This window comes from Silene latifolia, chromosome 9 (genome assembly GCF_048544455.1).
Source record: "Silene latifolia isolate original U9 population chromosome 9, ASM4854445v1, whole genome shotgun sequence".
Classification (NCBI taxonomy): domain Eukaryota; kingdom Viridiplantae; phylum Streptophyta; class Magnoliopsida; order Caryophyllales; family Caryophyllaceae; genus Silene; species Silene latifolia.
Window position 1 is genome coordinate 173441146 of NC_133534.1, and position 16834 is coordinate 173457979.

Sequence of the window (16834 nt, forward strand, 5' to 3'; positions counted from 1 at the left end):
TATCATATCTTATACTTCGTATTTTAGTTTATATCCCAAATCTCAAAAATAAAAATTATATGTTTATAAAATTTAGCCTTAGGTGTATTGCATTCCTAGTTCCGCCCCACTTTTAGGGAACTTTATTCCACATATTAAGAGTATGTAACATTTTATGTGTTTATATCATTCTCCAGGCCGCGTTACTTTAGTTAGTTACGATTGAGATGGATCGGAGTTGGATGTATGGTAACCGTAGTTCAATGGATTTTAGGAAAGGGGTGGAAGATTTTTGTAGAAGTGCATTTAATTATGCCAAAAGGATGGGTGATGATGAGTTTTTTTGCCCTTGTGTTGATTGCTCCAATGTGGAAACCGTTCCTAGCATAAAGGTGTTAAGGGAACATGTTGTTTGTCGTGGGTTTAGACAAGATTATCACATTTGGATATGGCATGGTGAAGAAGGAGTATATAGGGAAGATAGTAGCATAAATGATCAAATGACTGAGCAACATGAAGAAATTGAACACCATGTAGACATAGAACACCACTTAAAGGAGGAACCTAATCCTAATATTGATGTTTCTGATGAGGACACTAGAGTTACTATTGACGATGAAAATGTGGACGATGATGATGATCGGTTAAATGAGATGTTAAATGGGCTTGAAGATGAAATGAGTAACCGACCTGATGTATTTGAGAGTTTGATGCAGGCATCTGAAACTCCGTTATATCCTGGATGTATTAAATATACTAAGTTGTATGCGGTGCTAACATTTTTTAACATTAAAGCAAAACATGGTTGGAGTGACAAAAGCTTCACAGAGTTGTTGGAAGCTTTGCAAGACATGTTCCCCGAAGGAAACCAAATCCCAAAGTCAAATTATTATGCTAAAAAATTGTTGTGTCCGTTGGATTTAGGCTACGAGAAAATTGATGCTTGTCCAAATGATTGTCTACTATATCGCAATGAGTACAGCCATTTACATGAGTGTCCGCGTTGTAGTAAATCACGTTACAAGTTGGCAGATGGGATTGAGTTTGAGCTTGGTAAGAAGTATCCTTCTGCAAAGGTGCTATGGTATCTTCCAATAATACCACGCCTTATACGTTTGTTTTCTATCAAGAGTGATGCTAAGCATTTGAGGTGGCATGCTGAAGGGAGGAAGAAAGACGGGAAGCATAGGCATCCGGCAGATTCTCCCCAGTGGGAAATAGTTGATGATAAGTACCCTGAATTTAAGAATGAAGTTAGAAATTTGAGACTTGGGCTTAGCACGGATGGGATGAACCCATTTGTTAGTTTGAGCAGTTTACATAGCACATGGCCAGTTCTATTGGTGATTTATAATTTGCCTCCCTGGTTAACCATGAAGCGGAAGTACATTATGCTGTCACTTTTAATATCTGGGCCTAAGCAACCAGGGAATGACATAGATATTTACCTTGCTCCACTAATTGATGATCTTAAGAAGTTATGGTACGAAGGTGTAACCGCGTTCGATGCACATGCTAATGAGAATTTTATGTTGCGTGCAATGTTATTTTGTACCATTAACGACTATCCAGCTTATGGTAATTTGTCGGGATATAAAGTAAAGGGAAAGAAAGCATGCCCTATATGTGATGATGACCTGAAATCAACATATTTAACACATTCTGGGAAATATGTTTACCTGGATAATAGAAGGTCACTCAAACGCTTTCACCCTTATAGGAAAAAGAAGTTACCATTCACTGGAAAAGTGGAGGAAGAAGTAGCTCGTAAACCACTGAGCGGAAAAGAGGTATATGAGCGGGTTAAAGATATAAAAAAAAGTTTTTGGTAAGACTGTTAAAATGAAAGAGTCGGGCTGTCTATGGAAGAAAAAGTCTATCTTTTGGGAACTTCCATATTGGCAGGACTTGCCAGTAAGACATTGTCTTGATGTGATGCACATAGAGAAGAATGTATGTGATGCTCTTTTAGGAACACTGCTCAATTTACCAGGTAAGACAAAGGATGGCCTGAAAGTGCGTAAAGATATGGAGGATATGAAAATTCGATCAAAGTTATGGCCAGTTGAGAAAGATAAGAGTAGGAAGGGGAAAGGTTCATTCTTTTATCTTCCACCAGCTTGTTACACCCTTTCTAAAGTAGAAAAAAAATTATTCTGTGAATGTTTGTACGGGATTAAGGTCCCTACTGGGTTCTCATCTAATATAAAGAGGCTAGTATCTAGGAATGATTTAAAATTAATTGGCATGAAGTCCCATGATTGTCATGTCATGATACAAGTGTTCTTACCAATCACAATTCGCAGGATTTTGCCAAAGTATGTAAGATGTGCCATTACTAAACTTTGCTCATTTTTTAATACAATATGTAATAAAGTGGTTGATCCGGAGACACTAGATGCACTACAAGTCGATGTTATTGAAACACTTTGTCAGTTCGAGATGTATTTTCCACCTTCTTTTTTTGATATTATGGTTCATCTAATTTCACATGTTGTCCGAGAGATTAAGTTGTGTGTCCTGTATTTCGAGGTGGGCTTATCCCTTTGAAAGGCACATGGGTGCCTTACAAGATATGGTAAGGAATCCAGCCCGACACAAGCTAGTATTGTTCAAGGGATTGTCAGTGAGGAGGTCTATGAGTATTGTAGTGAGTTTGTGAACAAGCTTCGGGCTATTGGTCTGCCAAGGACTAGAGATGATGGAAGGTTTTAAGGCAAAGGCCTGGTTGGTGCTAAAGAAATCTCACCGCCATCAAATTTAAGAAATAAAGCACATTTATACGCGTTACAACAAAGTGAAGCCGTACAACCATATTTGGAAAGACATAAGCAGCACTTAGCTTCCATCTATCCTTCTAAAGGTGAAATGTGGTTGATGAAAGAGCATAATCGTACATTTGTGGAGTGGTTTTACAATGAAGTAATGAAAGAATTGTCAAATACAGACAATGTTGTACCTGATACAATCAAATGGCTGGCATATGGTCCTAGAGAAAGTGTGCACTCTTACGAAGGGTTTACCATAAATGGATACACTTTCTATACCGAACGCCAAGATAAAAAGTCATTATCAGTGCAGAATAGTGGTGTGTCGATGGTTGCATCTTCAAGAGAATTTGCCAATTCTAAGGATAAATCACCCATTGATGCGACACTATCATACTATGGGGTCATTCAAGAAATATGGGAGTTAAATTATTGTGATTTTAAGGTTCCTTTTTTTCGATGCAAGTGGATTGAGAACAGTCGACGTGGTGTTCAGATAGATGAATTTGGTTTTACTCAAGTAGATATGAGTCGTTTACGAGATAATGATGAGCCATTCATTCTTGCATCACAGGCTAGACAAGTGTTTTATATTCTTGATCCATCTGACCATCGTTGGTCTCTTGTAGTCCATGGAAAGAGAAGAATTCTGGGCGTTTGGGACGTCCTTGATGAAAATGAGTATGATGAGTTCCAAGATATACCACCTTTTGCAAATCCGATAAACAATGTGAGCGATGGTACAAATCTTGACACGGTCTACCTACGTTCGACCACGGGAAGGGATTACTGTGCACAATCCTTAATGTTGATTATGGTAATAAATAGTTCAAGCTAGTGGATATCAGTTTAGTGTTAAATCTGATGCTTTCATTTTCAACTTTCATTTTGACAGACTAAGTGTAAATTTGGTGCTAATGTAAATATGATGATTTTATTTTCACATTTTTAAGTGTAAATCTATGTTATTACTTTATTTATATGGATGACTATATTTCAGGTATACTTCATGGATAATGAGGATAGTTATAAGATTCTCGAGGATGATGATGATTACAATGATGATGGCACTGATGATGAGTCTTTTGGCACTGATGATGCGTCATATGACGATGATGCACCATATGACAATGACCTTGAAGAGGACAGGGGTGATGAAGATGATATTGCTGATGAGATGGAGGTTGCAGAAGCTCGTAGGCTAGAGGAAGAAGAGCAGCGCAAATTTAATGAATATGAACGTTTAGCAGATGCAGCCCCTATATGTCAGGAGCTAGATATGGAGGAGGCTACAAATCCATCCACCTCTATAACTGTGCCTACTGTCTTACAAAAACGGAAGCGCTCGCGAAAGGGAAGAGGTGCGACAAAAGGGATAAGAGCTCCAGGGCCTATGAAGCTTGAGTTTGATCCTATCAGTCGCCCACGAGGTGAATGGCGGCGTAAATATGGCCAGCAATTGGGGTTTTGCATGCGAAAGTTCAACATTAACTGGAATTGGAAAGATGTAAGTGTGGGAAAGAGGAAGTTAATGTGGGAAGACACAATGGTAAACTAATTTCAGATAGCTATTAACTAGTTTGTAACTATATCTTTTACATCTACATTTTAAAAAAATGACACAACTAACTTTAAATATCTTGTGATTTCTAGAATTTATTCCATATTCCTGATGACAAGAAATTGAGGAAGAAGTTCTTGGCTGGTGTTGCCAAAAGGTTTAGGGATTTTAAAGCTAAATTGGTAAGCGGATGGATCACAAAGACAAGGCAAAGAACCATAGAAGAGGATGGAAAGGAGCCCCCGGATATTTGGAGTCATATTAAAATATAAGATTGGAAACTTTTTCAGCAAATCAAAACTTCTAGTCCAGCCAAGGTGAGTTAAACGATTTTCTGCTTAGAGAAAACTTAAAATGTGTGGTTCAGTCTTTATTTTGTGTAGAAGCTAATGGTGCTTATTTTATCTTTTATTTTGACTAGAGAAAACGTGAAAAGGCAATTGAGAGTGCCAAAAAAAATAACCATTACCATCACATGGGGCAATATGACTTCAATACTGCTCGAGCTATTTGGATCAAGGATGGTTTTTATCCACAGAGCACTTCTACTTCAGCATCCACTGGAGTCACTACTGGAACAGGAAGTGGTACTGGAGATGTGTCATCTGCCGGAACTGCAACAATTGAGGTTAATCGAGCCGATGACTGGTATTGTGCAATGCATGTAAAAGATAAGCAAACTGGAAAATATGTGATAAAAAATCTTAAAACCAAGGAAGTAGCTAACGAAGTTGTAAGTTACTGCTATCTTATTTTTGTTAACTGGTTTCTTGCTTTTCTTTTTTAAAGAAATTGAAATGTTTGTTAACTGGAACAACTGGGTTGAAATCAGATTATAGGCTAGTACTTCTCATTACTACTGCAATGCCTTTTACATTGTACTCACATTTGTATTTGAATTGAATATTAGCGTGAGTTAAGAAAGAAGGAAGCTGAAGGAAAGTTTGTTGCAGAGCGAGAGAAAGATTGTTTATTTTATGCGCTTGGTGAGAAGCCAGATCATCCTGGTCGTGCAAAAGGTTTTGGTGGAGTTAATATCAGTGTGAGAGAAGCATTTGGGGCTCCAACTGTTAAAATTGGCAGTTCAAGTAAAAGTGGAACATCGCCGGAAGAACGAGAGGCCATAAAAAATGAACTTAGGGAGGAGTTTAGAGATGTGTTTAAATCAGAGCTTAAGAGCGATGTCTTGGCCTTTTTACAACAACTGGGTTTGAAGTTACCTAATGCGGTTAAGAATGAGATATGTCCTAACAATGCTGAAGGTAATCAGTTAGAGCCATCTTTGCCACTGATAGTCAAGGTAACTATTATTCATTTTTGTCAGCAATTTGTACTTATTACTGCGTTTACCTAACACTTTAAGGAAAAACATGTGATATATGCAGAATGATACTTCTTGCCGTCTTTTTCTGTCAGACCCTCATAGTGGTGTGTCATATGAGGTTGCCCGTGGCAAGACATTTCCTGTAGAAGAGGGCGAAGAAGGTTCAATTGTGCTCGATAATGTGAGGGTGAAAGTATCCATTGTTCATGAAGAGTTTCAGAGTCTTCCACTTCCGGTTCCCGTGCAAGTGTACGATCTTCATGTATTAAGTGACGCAGTTGGAAATTTTGTACAGTGGCCAGTTGCATTTGTGAGGCTTGAAGAAGAGGTATGACAACTAACTAGAAAGTTTCACAATTAGGCAATATATCATTTATCGGTTGATTTCATGGTATTTCTTTATTAGGGTGACCAGAATGTGATGAGGAAAGGACTTGAGGTACTGGGTAGCACCTCTCACCATTCAAGATTGTCGGTTACACCAACTAAAACACCTGCCAAGGAGCTCATGGTGGAGTCCTTAAGTCCGGATTGCCAGTGGTTAAATACTCTTATCGGTACAATGGGTGATGGAGAGTCGTTTGACATTTACTTTGATGCTGATTTATTTTATTTTGAAGAGGATGGGAAAACAGAAGTGTACAAGGATGACCTAAAGGAGTTCCTCAAGTGGAGTGTGCTTAGTATATCAATTATCCAGATCTTTATAAGGTCTTGTTAATTATCTCACTATAACTTTAGCTTCATTCTGATGGATTATATATACTAAACAAATACTTATTTTCATTAGTTTGATGTACATGTAGGGCAATTCGAGATGATTTAATGAAAGCTGATACCCGACCTCGTCTTGGATGGTTGTGCCCTGATGCTACTTCAGATACAAAATTGATTAAGAATACACAGAATGCAATTGCATATCTTACTTCGGCATTTAAAAAGGCAGATATCAATGATGATAAGTTCATTTTAGCCCCGATTTTCGATAGGTAACTTAATAATTTAATTTGTTGATTAACATAATCTTATTCTTGAATTCTCCTATCTAACACTAATTTAATTTTCTATGTAGTAAGCATTGGTTGCTACTTGTTATATCTCCACAAACCTACACCATATATGAGTTTGACTCAATCAGTCTCAAAGAAGGACGAAAGTTATATATGAAGATGGTAGTTCTTAGGTAAGTTATAGTTTATGTTTAAGTTTTTGGCCAGCATTTGACATACATATACTCTAGAAATATTCTAACAACCATCATATTTGTGTAGCGCTCTAAAAAGGTACAAAATGTCTGGTGGTAAACTGAAGAATAATAGGAGAGAACCATTATGGAAATCCATGAAGGTGAGATTGATTTTTCATGTACATTATGCAAATTTTGTATTAGCTCTTATTTAATCGACAATTATCTAATTATATTCTAATATGACTTGCTTGTAGTGCCCTCAACAAAGTGGGGATGTCGAGTGTGGTTTATTTGTGTTGCGCTTCATGTACGATATTGTCAAGAGTTGCACAACCGTAGAAGACTTGGAGAAGGTACGACTTTGTCAAGGCAAATGACTGTTTTATTTTTAAGTTTAAAGAGTAAATACACCTAATGGTACTGGTAATACTCTGACAATGATTCATACGGGAATAGAGGAGCATCTCAATCTTGCTGAAATATGTTGCAATACGCCTAGTACTATTCTGCTTCTTATGGTTTTGTTTGTTTCAATATGTTGCATTGTATCATGTTTATCATTTTGTTGTTGCTGTTGAATAACTTGCCTGGAAATAATTGATCTGGATAAGTCAGTTTCTTCTCTTCTTCTGCCTGCCTTGTGCCTAGTTAGTAAGCCTCAAACAACACTCGCGCCTGCAAATTAGGTTCTCGATCTTTTTTATACTTCAAAAATAATGTTCTCAAACTTGTTGATATTGATCTGAAATACTATGAAACGAGGTATATGGTTACAAAATAAAAGTTGATTGTTGTTAAAATCTGTGATTCTGAAGTTTGTGATACCTAGTAGTCTTATGCCTCTTCTTTTGATTTTGTTTGTTCCGATAACCGTATAAATATGATTGACAGGGAAACGGTAGAATGCGTAAGTAACAAAATTACTTCACTTTGTTTTGTCATGCTTTAATTTTATTTAGCATGTGTTCTTAAGCAAATAACCAAGTTGACAAAATTGAATAAAAAGTGTGTACTTTCCTACCCAACCTTTTGAGCTTGTTAAGTGCTCAGTGTGCTTAATTTTTCCCCCTGTGTAAACTGACCAAGAAACGCAATCAAATAGATTATATGAAGGCAAAGGTTTGCCTCTATTGGGTTCAGTTTTTTTGAATGTGGAATGTATATGGACAGTTTTCCTGATCATCTTTGGTTTTAAGTTGTCCGTTTCTATTATTTGTCTGCATTATGCCATTATCTGCACATCTTGAAATTATTCACTCTTCATATTGTATGGTTTGTTAAGAACACTATGAATTCTTGTTGACACTGGCTGCATCAATTAATGGTTGTACTCTTTGGTTCTGCTGGGATGGGATGGTATGGAATCTTATCTGGGTTCTGTGGTAGCTGATTATAAGTCTTGTTCTTTTTCTTGTTTTCCTTGTTGTTGCTTCTCCTTAATATTGTGCAATTTTCAGGATGTGGCAACTGGTTTACATGAGAATGGTGTGTCCGGTTTTTCACATTACAATGCAAATAAACTAATATCATGTACTCCCTTGGTCTCTTGTTCATAGGTTTGGAGCTCAACAAAGGAAGATGCCGTCTACACTGAATGCGAGATCAACCAAATACGAGATAAATGGGCGTCGTACTTCACTAGTCGTTGTATTAGCTGAATAATTGTGTCCTTTGTTTATTTCTGAAACTTTGATCTATTTATATGCTTCTCTTTTCGATGTATTATGTTTTGATGATAAAATATTGGGGAATGTACAAGATATCAACCTTTTGGTGTGATCAAATTTGGTGATTAATCAGAAGTTTCTTTTGGATGGTCTATGGAATAATGTTGATTTTTATTAATTGCAGGTAATATTCACGGTACAAATAAATTTAAGCTACAATTTTGGTGTTTTTTTTAAAAAACAATTTTGTTTCTTCATTAAAAAAAAATAATATAAAATAGACCTCATTTGCGGCGTATTCACTGAAAAAACGCAGCAAAACAATCACCATATGAGGCGTTTACTCCAGAAAACGCAGCAAAAAATTAGACAATAAGTGAGGCGTTTTTTCAAAAAACGCAGTAAATAAACATCATATGAGACATTTTTTAATACGCCGCAAATGATATTCCTATTTGCTGCCGCCTCATTTGCTGCTACTTGTAAAACGCCTCAATTAAGCCCTTAATTGACGCCGCTTATTAACTTTTTTGTACTAGTGATTCTATGCATAAAAACCAAGTTTGGAATTTGGTAGATTTGCCTAAAGGGGCAAGACCTCTTCAATGCAAATGGATTTTCAAAGTCAAGAATGGCATAGAAGGACATGATGATGTCTACAAATCTAGGCTAGTGGCAAAAGGATTTACCCAAGTCCAAGATCTCCATTATGATGAGACCTTCGCCCCCGTAGCCATGCTAAGATCCATACGGATTTTGTTAGCGATTGCCACATTTCATGATTATGAAATATGGCAAATGAATGTCAAAACCGCTTTTCTAAATGGGCATTTAGAAGAGGAGGTGTACATGATACAACCCGAAGGTTTTGTTGACTCTAAAAATCCTAACAAAGAATGCAAGCTTAAGAGATCCATTTATGGTCTTAAGCAAGCATCTAGAAGTTGGAATCATCGATTTGATCATGTGATAAAAGAGAATGGTTTCACTCGAAGTGTTGAGGAACCATGTTTATACATGAAATTCAGTGGGAGCAATGTTGTGTTCCTAATCTTGTATGTCGATGACATACTACTCATTGGAAATGATATTCCAATGTTGTCTTCTGTTAAGAAGTGGTTAGGTAACCACTTCCAAATGAAGGATTTAGGAGAAGCACAACGCATATTAGGTATCCGGATCCATAGAGATAGATCCAAGAGGATATTGGCACTAAGTCAAGAGTCTTATGTTGATAAGATTCTTCGACGGTTCAGCATGGACAAATCAAAAAGGGGTTTGGTACCTATGGTAACTGGGACCATATTGAGCAAGTCTCAATCTCCCTCCGAACCCCATGATGTTGAACGCATGAAGTTGATCCCTTATGCTTCCGCTGTTGGATCAATCATGTACGCCATGATATGCACACGTCCTGATTTCTCGTATGCCTTGAGCATGACGAGTAGATATCAAGGAAATCCAGGTGAGAGTCACTGGATAGCCGTCAAGAACATCCTTAAGTACTTGAGAAGGACTAAGGATTCTATCTTAGTGTTTGGAGGAGACACCGAACTCCGTGTTAATGGTTACACGGACTCAAGTTTCAAAACGGATAGAGATGACATGAAATCACAAGCTGATTTCGTTTTCATGCTCAATGGTGGTGCCGTTAGCTGGAGAAGCTTCAAGGAAGCTGTGACTGCGGATTCAACAACGGAGGCTGAGTACATTTCAGCATCAGAAGCTGCCAAGGAAGCTGTGTGGATCAGGCAATTCACGGAAGGTCTAAGAGTCGTACCTACCGCTAATGATCCCATCACTCTCTATTGTGATAATAGTGGGACGATCTTCCAAGCTAAGGAGCCAAAGTCTAGTAATAGATCTAGACATGTACTTAGAAAATATCATGTAATAAGAGATTTCATTGAAAGAAAGGAAATTGCGATTTGTAAGGTTGGGACGGATGATAACATAGCCGATCCGCTCACCAAGCCTTTATCGCAGGCCAAGCATGATGGACATGTTGCGTCCATGGGACTTAAACGTGTACCAAGTTTTTGTTAGATTTTGAAATGAAATAAAAGTGTTGTTTTTGTTCATGTTCATAATCACATTTGTCTTTTATTTTTTCTTTATACATTGTTACATCCAAACGGGTTGTGGAGACAATTGAACCCCGTTAAAGTGAACGCGGATTAGCATTGTATTCGCCCATAGTTACTTACATGAGGTGACGTCTCGAAGTGACTAGAATGTGATGGATTGATGGCAAGTTTAAGTGCCATGGAGTCATATGAGAATGACTAGTCGATCACATACGCAGACTGTTAGGAACACTTTGTCGGGCCTTATGACCGCTTATAGAGTTCTTGCAAATTTATATAGCCTGGTCGTGGCGAGAGCTACTATAGTATTCTAATGAGTCGATTCTTTTGACAAAAGACTATTCGCCTAAGATGGCACAGTTTCAGATTAACTTTGATTTGTGTTACTACGACCTTCGTAAATGGGGTCAAATGGGCATATTTTGGGTTATGATGGTTGTGGCTAGTCGAAGGGAATGAGTGCGATAGAAATTGTCCACCCCTAGTCAGGGTTATAACAATATCTCAGGGCCGCTCGAGGAGTAATGAACTGGAAATGCGTGGCCACGCTCGGAAGATATCTATGGTAGATAAATCCGGTCAATCAGTTATTCTCCAGATCGAGGAAACCACTCTCGATATGATCACTTGCAAGTACGACCTGAAAGACACCTTGCATTGAGTGGGAGATAGTAATAGGACAAGAGAATTGGTGACGCACACTTGTCGAGGACAACTGGGAGATTGTTGGAATATGTGTCCTCCGACAATAATGCGATCACAACTGTTGATCATGATGATCACATGTTTAAATCTCATTTTAAAGAATACAATTGGGAAGTAATATTTTACTGTCAACTGGTCCACACATATCGGTAATGATTGGCTGATTAGAGTTTGACATTACTGTCGTGCGACGGTGGTGATCAGTTGATCCCCTTAGGTCATACCTAAAGGGTAACACTCTTAATTGATCATTTAATTGATCGTATGAAGATACGGGTTAATTAAATTACATAAAATTGACGGGCTATTTTGGAAGTAATATTTACGTATCTCATTATAATTTGATTAAATAAGATACGGTCTAAGTGATCGAATTGTTTTATTACTTGGATTAAATTATTGTTTAAGGAAACAATTGCATTAGAATGAATGATTTATTATAAATACAAGATGTTGTGATTTATAATTGGAAAAATATTTTGGCACAAGTAATTATGAATTACCAAGTCGATTTTGTATATGACGTATTTTTATTAATGCGTTGATTTTTAATATGTTAAAAATACATAACAATTTTATGTGACATGTGACATGTGACAAATTGACAAAGATAAAATGGAATCCATTTTATCTCAATATGACCGAGATAATGGGGTGTTTTAGGAAATTATTATGTTAATTATTTTAGTGTTAAACATAATCATATTTGCCAAAAACTAGCCATGCAAGCCTACTTGTTCTTGTGAAGACAACCTTGCTCATGCATTGGCCCTTTGACCCCCTCCCTCTACCCGGTTTTGAGAAGAAGAAAACCATGGGGTTTTCCTCTATTTTGTACCTTCTACACTACATGAAATGTTAAGGTATTCATTCATTCATAAAACAATCAAAAATAGAGTTTTTAGAGAGATAAAAACTTCTTCTTCCTCTTTCCTTCTCTTAGCCGAAATTAAGAGAACCAAAATAAATATTTTGGGTCATTTTATTTAAATTAATATTGTTCTAGTAATAATAATATTAATTTTGTTAAGAGATTACCTTGGTTATAAATCCTTGGGATGGATTCTACACTTGAATCCTTGTTCTTCCATTTTGGAGTGCTCAAGAACAAGTAAGAAGGAGATCTTCCTTGTGCCCAATAATCCGAAATATCAATGTAAGGGTTGATAATTTCTTCCTTATTTTCTTTATTGTTTGCATGCATAAGATCAATATTTAATTTTATGACTAAATTAAATCATCACATATATGAATATGTCAAGTAATGAGATATAGATTTCTAACAAGCGGTCTCAGAGCCTTTGGTTGTTTGCATGCAAATCGGTTATAGTTTTTCCGAGTTATACGATTAACATATAAAACTCATAAATTTGTGTTATTATGATATATCACGAAATAAATTATGCATGTTAAAGTTTCTGGTCCTAAAATGTTTTTAGGATATTTTGGTTAATTTATGGATTTTTATTGTTCATCTTATATAATAATGGCATTAAAAATGTGATTTTATGATTAAAATGTCATTTTCGGACTAAAATTAGCTAAACTTCGAATTTTCCAGTGGTTTTTGGATATGTTATCACATCTTTTATTTTTAGATGACATGTAAATTTTCAGAATTTTTATAGTTTTTATGCTCGAAATATGGTTTTTTCATGATAAAAATCGGATTTAGATGAAAAATAGGTTAATATGAGATAAATTTCGAATATGGTCATAGAAATTTAGTATGTTGTCACATGAAATTTTACAAGATATGTGTAAAATAATAGGCTATATTGAAGTCTTTATGCATGATTTATGAATTTTTGATGAAAAATAGCATAAATAGTGACTTAATTAGTGAATAATTACCAAAACATACTTCATGACTAAGGAAAAACGTCACATGTTGCATTTTATTATATTTTTCAGATCTAAAATTTAAAAGTTGATGAATATAATTTTTATCATGTTTTAATGATTATAATTGTTAAATCCGATAAACCGCAACATAGTTTTTCCGATAAATTTTCGAAATTCTAACCTAAGTTTTTGAAAATTATGAGTGTTATGGTATTTTTCCAGAATGTTCATGAATTTAAATTTCAAATTTTGACTTTAATTGAAATTTTTGTCATTTATTTGAAGTTTATAGCATTTTATTATATTTTTGAGTCCATTAATGAACAATTTTAAGAAATATGAGTTAATTATAGTTAAATAGTTAGTGGAGACTAATTTTGAGTCCTAAGAGGTTAGGGTAATTAACTTGTGCATAAATATGAATTTATGTAATTTATTGTGATTTTAAAAGGTTGAATCACGCAAATCCATAAAAACCGATTAATATACGATATTGGCTCCTTAAAGGCGATTTAGCATAAAATAGGGCATGTTCATACATATTATAATGCTGCATTTTATTTATGATTGTCATAATTTTATTTTATGTAATTTTGAATTATGTAATTTTTTACTTAGTATGGCCTTAGTTTTAATTGATATTACCCGAAATGTATGGGAATATCGATTCGTTTGTAATTTATTGTGATCTCGTATCACCGTTTTGTAATTTAATAGATTTATTTTATTTTGATTACAAATGTATAATAGGAAATTATGTAATTTGTTATGTAATTTAATTATTTCGGAGTTCCTTGAAGACGATGTCACTCAAGTAGGCGATACATAAAGACGGTGTTACCTCAAGATGCGTGCCAAGAACCGAAGTTCAAGGGACCAATGGAGTTGGTTTCCGAATATGTAATACTTAATTAGATTTTCTTTTTTAGGAAGGCCATACTAGGATTTATTTTATGTCTTGCATTTTATTTATATGTTGCATGCATCGCTAAATCGCCATAACTAAAACATGCATTGTCATTTTAATCGAGTTTATCGACCGTGTCAATTAGAATTATCGTAGTTCACCGCTTTAGTTCACTTAAAACGTGATAGATAATAAATTGACATGACCTCTCGCTAAAATAATCAATTGAGAAATAGCCTTACCAAAAAGTAGAAACCATGAAAACCTATTTCGTGAGGGATTGCACTCGGCTTTACCGGGGTACAAACCTTGTTACGTAGAGGAAGTGGGTGATAAATGTCTACCCACCGAGTTTATAAAGATGAGGGTTGTTTTCGGCTTTACCGATGCCCAAGTTGATGTAAATTTGGATCATGGACACATTTATTCGAAATTTAGGTTGAACTCAACGAAAGTATTCTCGACGGTTGCCGGATGTGTTTCGGGCTAAAGATAAATATTAATGTAATTTTATCGACCAAGAGTTCTAAAAGTAGAATCGATTAAAGTGTTAATCCACCGAGTTATATTGATAAAGGTTTGTTTTCGGCTTTACCGATGCCTAAGTTAATATGAATTTGGGTCTTGGAATCATTTATAATAGTTGGGTAGAGGTCATTATATAAATGTTCATATCTTGTTAATTGATTTACAAGTATGATATTAAAAGACAAATGTTAATATTTCCTTTTCCTCCATACTTGTAGTTCATTACAATGAATCCATCAAACGCTACCGCACCGATAACTATTGAGTCTTGTCACAATGTTTTTGACGACGTTTGCTTCAACAATGATTTCGACACTACTAGAGAACTTCATTTTAGGATAGGATCGGATGGAAACCTTAACTTCATCACTTCTTCTAGACCACCTACTACTACTAGATCTCGTGTGAGCCGGTCTCAGGAAGACCGCCTCATAAAATCTATAGGATCTTTGTCTCTGGAAGATAAAGATGCCAAAACTAGTGGGAGCTCAAGCAATCAAGTTCTTGCTTCAAAGGGCAAAAAGTTCAAGAAGAAGGGAAAGAAAGTGAAAAACTTCAAGCAAGTTGATGATGAGTGCCATTATTGCTATGGCATGGGACATTGGCTTAGGAATTGTCCCGTATATTTGCGAAATATAAGGGAAGCAATCATCGTTCCAAAAGGTAAAATTCCTAAGGAAATTTATGTTATTGATATAAATTATACTTCCACTATGACATGGGTACTGGATACCGGTTGTGGTTCTCACCTTTGTAATCATTTACAGGGTTTAAGAGACGTGACGAGGCTTAGCAAAGGAGATGTGGATCTACGCCTTGGAAATGGAGCTCGAGTAGCGGCCGAATCCAAAGGAACTTATGTATTAGCTTTGCCTAATGGATTTGAGTTGTATTTACATAATTGCTTTTATGTGCCTACACTCTCTAAAAACATTATTTCTATCGCTATGCTAGACATGGATGGATTTTGTTTTGTCATTAAGAACAATCGTTGTACTATTTCGAGGAATGATTTGATTATAGGCCAAGCTTCTTCCATCAATGGCATTTACATTTTAGAAACCTCAAATCCGATTAATGATATCTATAACATTCAATCAAAGAAACTCAAATCAAGTGACCCAAATGAATCGTTCATTTGGCATTGTCGGTTAGGTCACATAAACGAGAATCGCATCAAAAGATTGATTTCGACTAATGTGATTACACCATTTGATTTTCAATCATATGGAACATACGAATATTGCCTTCTTGGCAAAATGACTCGAAATCCTTTTAGTGGTAAAGGGACACGAGCAAGTGAACTATTAGGACTCATACATACCGATGTGTGTGGACCAATGAGTATCACCGCTCGTGGAAATTATGACTACTTCATAACCTTCACCGATGACTTGAGTAGATATGGGTATATCTATTTGATGAAGCATAAAAGTGAAGCGTTTGAGAAATTCAAAGAATTTCAAAACGAAGTAGAGAACCAATTGAACAAAACCATGGGTTTTTCCTCTATTGTTTACCTTATACACTACATGAAATGTTAAGGTATTCATTCATTCATAAAACAATCAAAAATAGAGTTTTTAGAGAGATAAAAACTTCTTCTTCCTCTTTCCTTCTCTTAGCCGAAATTAAGAGAACCAAAATAAATATTTTGGGTCATTTTATTTAAATTAATATTGTTCTAGTAATAATAATATTAATTTTGTTAAGAGATTACCTTGGGTATAAATCCTTGGGAGGGATTCTACACTTGAATCCTTGTTCTTCCATTTCGAAGTGCTCAAGAACAAGTAAGAAGGAGATCTTACTTGTGCCCAATAATCCGAAATATCAATGTAAGGGTTGATGATTTCTTCCTTATTTTCTTTATTGTTTGCATGCATAAGATTAATATTTAATTTTATGACTAAATTAAATCATCACATATATGAATATGTCAAGTAATGAGATATAGATTTCTAACAATTCATAGTATGAAAGTTTAATTTAGTCATAAAATTAAATCCGATCTTATGCATGCAAACTAAAAACAAGACTAGAGAAGAAATCGACAATCTTACTTTGGGATTTCGGATCAAAAGGGCACCAACAAATTCACCTATTTGTTAGTTCTTGAGCTTCCCTATAATGGATGAACAAAGGTTCAAATTAGAACCTCTCCCAAAAGTTTATACCCAAGGTGTTACTCTTAATAATTAATAATATTATGAACTAGTAATATTATTAATCTAGCTTAAAAATTGACCCAAAAATATTGATTTTGTTCTCCTC

General features: G+C 35.5%; 1 protein-coding gene across 1 annotated transcript; it reads left to right on the plus strand.

The window, feature by feature from the left end:
- The first annotated feature begins 206 nt into the window (after positions 1-206).
- LOC141601906 (uncharacterized) lies at positions 207-2694 on the plus strand. The gene is made up of 3 exons (XM_074422213.1): positions 207-1769; positions 1885-2423; positions 2553-2694. Exons 1-3 carry the CDS (start codon positions 207-209, stop codon positions 2692-2694), a joined length of 2244 nt encoding a protein of 747 aa, XP_074278314.1.
- Positions 2695-16834: the final 14140 nt, after the last annotated feature.